Raw genomic sequence first — 6,000 nt, forward strand, 5'->3', positions numbered from 1 at the left:
AAAAGAATTACTAAAAAAAGGCAATTCATTGAAAGTGTCTTTTTGGACATTTCACTATTTCTTGGTGAAAGCTGGCAGGCTGACTCCTAAGGAGTAATGACTTCTTGTATTTCTGCTTACATCAAAGGTAAAGTCCTTAAATAGCATAAAGTAAGTTTAGAATAATACTTATACTTGCCCTAGCTCAAGAAAAACAATAAGAATTATAGTAACCGCAGGAATATGTCTCTTGGGAAAAACACCCAAGGCTCTGCCACAGGTATGGGGGTTTGGGTGGGTTTTTGATTGCTGCTGGCTAACAGCACACTGCTGCTCCCAATGGCTCGAGCCAAACAGTGATATCCCTCATATAGTTTCATTTCCAGAAGGGAATGTTTCCTATATCCTTTCAGTGAAACTATTTTTAAAATGGTAAAAGCAACCAGAAATTGTTTGGAGGCAATTTGCAGTTAACACCACCTCCAGCTTCAAAAGTGCAGAATCATAGGTATTACAGATATGTCAAATGCAAATAGATTAATGTAGGCTGACAGTATTCTTCCTCATAGTAGAGTAATTACTTATAAAGAGAGCAAGAAGCATGCTTGAAAGAAACACAGAGCACTTTTAAAAACAAAAAATACTTTACCAGAAAATGAACTTGACTTCTCTAAACATTGTGATGGATACTTGGTGCTCTAGCAAAATGGAGTAATATAAGCCACCTTAAAAGCACTTCTAGTATATACATAGTTACATGATATTGCATAGAAAACCAATGAGCAATAGCCTTAGAAATTTCAATTTGGTGACACAAGAAATAACTAAATTGAAACCAAATACCAGAGAAATTAATTATAGAAGGGTGGGATGGAATTGATTAAGTCAAAAAAATAGGAAGAGCAAAGAGGTTAGAAATTAGGGTATAAACACACATCTGAAAAGGCTGTTGTCAGGTTGCTTGGGGGGTTAAGGGGTGGGGGGGGAATCAGACATTCCTTAAAAATACAAGGGGACCTTTGCAGAGAAAAAGGTGCCCAACGCAGAGCGGGGAGCAATCTCCAGAAATTGTATTTTCTATTTCAATGAGCAAAAACTTTAAACTGTAAGATTTTGTGCATGCTGTCAGCTGTTCTACTTTAGCATTTGACCAGAAAACTACTTCTTGACAAAAACCTTACATTGCACTTAAAACAAAGGACATTTGTTGCTCATGCCGCGCAAAACACCTCATAGAAACTTCCTCCCGCAGGAGCACCAGTGGGTACACACGCGGCACTTACTCCTTTGTGTCTGCAAAGGAGCTGTGCCTACAGCTGCCGAGGGATGGGAGGGATGGAGGGATGGATGGATGGATGGATGGATGGATGGACAGACGCTTCCCACTGCTCTCACCTCGGGCTGCTCGGGGGCTCTATTCCTCCTGGCTGGATTTACATTTTATTACTCTGATTTTTCTGCTGCTGTTCTCCACCAGGTGAAGCTCACCCTAACCCCTCCGAAAGCACGGACTCGCCCAGCTGGGCAAGGCTCAGCTCGCCACCTCTTCGCTGTTTAAACGTGGAGGAAGAAACAGCCTGGGCGATAATGATGCTTCTCTCTGAAGCTCACTTCAAGATCCGGAATCAAAGTCAAGCCCGCCCGCCTTCCCTCCGGGGCTGTAAGTCTCCCGAGTAACCCTTCGAAAATAACTCCACGGAGCAGAAATCCACGCCGCGGGGGACGGGGGGAACACTTGGGGAAAGTTAAAGGCGCACCCCGCTAAACTTTCCTTGCCACAGAGTTGAACACCGAGCTGGGGAACCCCGCCAGCACCCTGCCCCCGCCGGAGACAAAGGCGGCGCTCCCGGCCCTGTGAGTGCCCCCCGGCCCCGCCGCCCCCCGCTCCGCTCCGCTCCGCTCCACTCACATGCCCCGCTGCAGCCCCCGCTCCGCCGCGGCCAGCGCCCAGCACAGCCCGAGGTACAGGCACGCCGGCCCCGCTCCCGCCGCCATCGCCCCGCCGGGGGAAGGGACGCGGAGGCGACCGCGGCACCGGCAACAGCAGCCCCGGTAGCCACCGGCCCTCCAAATCATTTAAAGCGGCGGGCAGGAGCGCCACGGGCCGGGCGGGGCCGCCACGGCCACGCCCACGGCCACGCCCACGGCCACGCCCACGGCCGCTCCGGGCGGAGGGGGCCGCGATGCCGCGATCCCCCCCCCTCCCCTTTCCTCCGCCGCCTCCTCCTCCGGGGGTCCTGGGTGCTCCCCGCCCGGCACCCCCTGCTGCCCGGGCGCTTAGAGCGGTTCGCCGCTGGGTCCTCCCCCCCGCCCGGCTCCGTCCCTGTACTTACCCCCTCCCCTGGTCTGCCATGTCTCTTCGCATCCCCGCCTTTAAAGGGACTTTCTTCCTGGTCCATATTCCTGTTGGGTATACAAGACAGCGAGGTAGAGATAAGGAGGGATTTGTTTTCGCTGAATAATGTATGAAGTTACATGCAACCTCACGTTGATGGGGGTTACCAGCTCTGGGAGTGGAGCTGACCCCCCCCTGCCCACCCTCCTTCTGCTCCAGGATGCCGCGCCAGTTTTGCTTCCCTGTGAGAGATGGGTCTTGGCTTCTCTTTTTTTCCTCTGGTCCTTCTTTGTTCTGTGTGAGACGTCCATTGCAATCGCATCCAAGCACTCCAAAGAGGTGACCATGAAAATAAATACATTTCACATCATGAAGGAGGGATAACACCACTACTGCTGAGAGTTAGTGACAGCAAGAATGTAAAGCTGGGAACTGAGGAGTGGTTTCTTAAATCCCAGTGTTGCCTGCTCTCCTCTAGACCATCCATCCTCTCCTCTTTATGATCTCTCCAGACCTTTACTGCTGTCAGAAGGCAACTCTTTCCCCTTTAATAGCGAGAGAAGGGAGACCAACTGACCTGGAAAGGGAACTGTGTGTAGTAGCAAATAAAAAATGAGAAAAACACACCTTAAGCATTTTATGATCCAATGGAGGACTCCGGGTCCATTACACCACAGTTTTCCTCTCTCTAGAGACCCGTGACTAACCAGCCACTGGGCTGTGAATGAGCAGATGGGCCCCAAGCCAACCGATGCTAAAGACAACTGCGATTTCCTTCCACTCCAGTGGAATGGGCTTGGTCTCTAGTCGCTCCAAATTAGCTCCTGTATGGATTTGTGACAGAGAGAACTGCATGGGCACACTAACATCCTCATGGGTTAGGGGTCAGCTGCAGTTTTACAGTGCATTAATTTGTCTTCCTTTCAGTCCTGTAACAAGATACACCGGCTTCTCCTTCACACACACTTTATAAGCACAGTTTCCTGTATGTTTTTTATTTTCCAAGGCCTTTGCTAAAGTAGGTAAACATTTACCAATCGTAACAGGAAAGCTGTTTTTATATTGTTCGTTGCTTTGAAGCTTGCATTGACAGGATCCCCTTGAGATTTTATCAACTGATTTCTTTTTCATGGTGAAGAAAACATATAGCCCTTATCTGACCTTAGAGCAGATTAATTGTACCCTGAAATTCCCATTGAATGGCTAAGCCTTTCTTGTGTCTGGAGTAGTTTTAACTCTGCAGGACCTTGTGTGGAGCTAATCTCATTACCTCCTGCAGAGCACATAGTTTTCTAATCATTTTATTTCTTAAACCCCAGAAAATCTTTCTTCATAAAATAATAGACCTTCATTATGTCGAGCCTGAGTGTTCATTATGTCCTGAGATGTCATCCCAACCTGGATTATTTTCAGGATCACATCATGGCAAAATAACAGAGGATCTTATTGCTTGGCTGTTTTTTTCCAGGAGAGGTAAATTAGACTTTCAAAAGCATTTTCATTTTTCCATCTCAAGGAACTCAACAATAAACTGTTCAACACTGCTTTTCAAACCTGTATGTGATCATTACAAATTATACACAACATTTATTACACCCAGTTGTTAAGACTAATGGAAGAGCAACATGCAAATTGGGAGGTACTGAAGTGCAGGGTTATCTTACTCAGTGAAGGCCACTTAATAGACGAGACCTTTGCCTGGGGGCCACAGAGCAAAATGCAGCTGCAGCTGAACTCTGAAGATGGAGCAGTGTAAAATCTCCTTGAAATCTGTGCAGAAAACCTTGCAAGCCTCGATTCGCCAGCTCTGACACTGCCATTCTCCTGAACTGAACTGTAAACCCAGCCTGTGCAATGTGCCTTTCTTACAAATATTATCTAATGTTTTATCCTCGGCTGTGTGTTAATTGAGAATATCCTGCAAAGCTGTTGACTTTAATGGGACGATTCACATGAGTAAGAGTTGCAGGGAACCAACGTTGGTGAAAGCCGTTCCAAAAGCCTACTGGGATAATGATTTGGCTGAGCCCAAGTCAGTTAAATCTTCAGACCTGACACAGATAATACAGAGGTAAAAGACGACTCATTTATTCTAGTTCTTACAGTGATAACAGTAGGCTATGTCAGGAAAAAAGGGCAGTGGATACAGCATTAGTGACTTCTTTATATTCCACATCCCTCCCATGACCAACTAGTCACATGCCTACTGTCACGAAACTTATTTGCTATAAAATTGTGTGTGTTCAATCTTGATACCCACAAACCACATCAGGGCCACCACCAAACCAAGCGCTGAACAAGTTGACAAAAGAGTTCCCTTCCTAATTGATAAAAAGAGTAAATTAAATTGCATCTTGCTCTGCTAAACCAGCTTTTGAACTGAGCAGCTAAAGTGCCGATTCCCCTTGGTGGCTTTGTGCAGGTGAGCTATAATCTAATCCAATTGCATAGAATAAAAATGCTTAGAAAAAATAGCTCATGCCCTCCAGGTAGTACTGAAGGACTTTCTACAGGATGGAAGTTTTCATTATTCTCCTCTCCTGTTGATCAGAAAACTGTTCTAACAGATTCCAGTGTGATCCAAATTCAGCCCATTGTTTACAACACTGTCCAGATCATGATTCTGTAGAAAAGTTGGTATCTCTCATCCTATCCTCTCCACATTAACATTTTAATTTTCATTTATGATTTTGTCTTCTTACAAAGATGTCATTGAAAGTTGTTTTGTATCCCCAAGCATGAATGAGTGTGCCCGCAACTTTGAGTCAGTAACACATCATCCTTTTCTGTTTTCAATTTTTCTGTCTAATCCTCAATATCTCCAATTCCAGTCTTTTTAAATCGTAGCTAGTTACAGGATTTAACATTCCCTTCTGATAGAAAGAAATTTGCGTGCAGAGATTGTAATTAGGAAGGCTGTGCTGTGTTCTGTTATTAGCAGGAATTGTGATTTTTGGAGTGGTGGGTTAATTGCTAATAACCGTATGCAGTGCTTCTCTCAAGATGTTTCCCATTACAGTAATTAACTTAGCAGCTGGGGTAACAGACATTTACCATTTGTCTTCGCAGTATCCCTGATTTAGGATTGTTCCAAAAACCTATTTGGACTTTGTTTGTTCAATTCCCAGGTGTAAGATGAAAAAGAGGGGATGCCGAGAAGGGGAGATTTGGAAAGAACAAGTTGCAGGGATTGTACCTGTTTGAGCTGTCTATCAGTGTATCCTCAGAAATTCTGAATTTTTCTTCTCTAGTCTTAGTCTTGGACCATCATTTTCATCAGCGCCAACTGGATGGAGAGCACGGCAGGCCAGCCTGAAAGAGAGAATGTTTTTTAAAATGTATTGATTATGCTGTTGCTCAAATTAATGATTAATCTTTAGGCTTCTTGAGGATATATTAATTGAAAAGTGCAGAATTTATTATTGCCTAATATCCTTAAGCTCAAAATCCCAGTGGTTTGTGATTTTTTTTTCTTCATGTTCCATAGTCAACTTTATAGACATAAACATTTTTAAGTAATTACTTCCTTTCTATGTTGTCTCACTGGAGTTTCTTCCTCCACAAAAAGCAATAAGAGCTACGCTAGAATTACAGTAATATTTTTAAGTATATGGCTAACCTGAAATTTAAGAAGAAAATAAAGTTGTTCTACAAAGACGACATGACAGAGCAATAGCAGTTTTGTC

The 6,000-nt window shown here is 44.8% G+C and overlaps 1 protein-coding gene across 4 annotated transcripts in view; it reads right to left on the bottom strand.

Moving 5' to 3' along the window:
* Positions 1–2,414, bottom strand: part of LOC128911843 (multiple epidermal growth factor-like domains protein 6) — a 211,047-nt gene extending 208,633 nt beyond the window's left edge. For 3 of the 4 annotated variants that reach the window (XR_008467197.1, XM_054207329.1, XM_054207327.1), the window contains exon 1: positions 1,889–2,025. Coding sequence is in view for 3 of the 4 variants with exons in the window: in XM_054207329.1 (XP_054063304.1) it covers positions 1,889–1,974 (86 nt within the window). In the remaining variant the exon portion in view is untranslated. Of the gene's footprint in view, positions 1–1,888; positions 2,026–2,312 lie in introns of those variants that run through there. The other variant, XM_054207328.1, reaches the window with a different exon arrangement.
* Positions 2,415–6,000: the final 3,586 nt, after the last annotated feature.

Source organism: Rissa tridactyla, chromosome 6, assembly GCF_028500815.1.
Source record: "Rissa tridactyla isolate bRisTri1 chromosome 6, bRisTri1.patW.cur.20221130, whole genome shotgun sequence".
Classification (NCBI taxonomy): domain Eukaryota; kingdom Metazoa; phylum Chordata; class Aves; order Charadriiformes; family Laridae; genus Rissa; species Rissa tridactyla.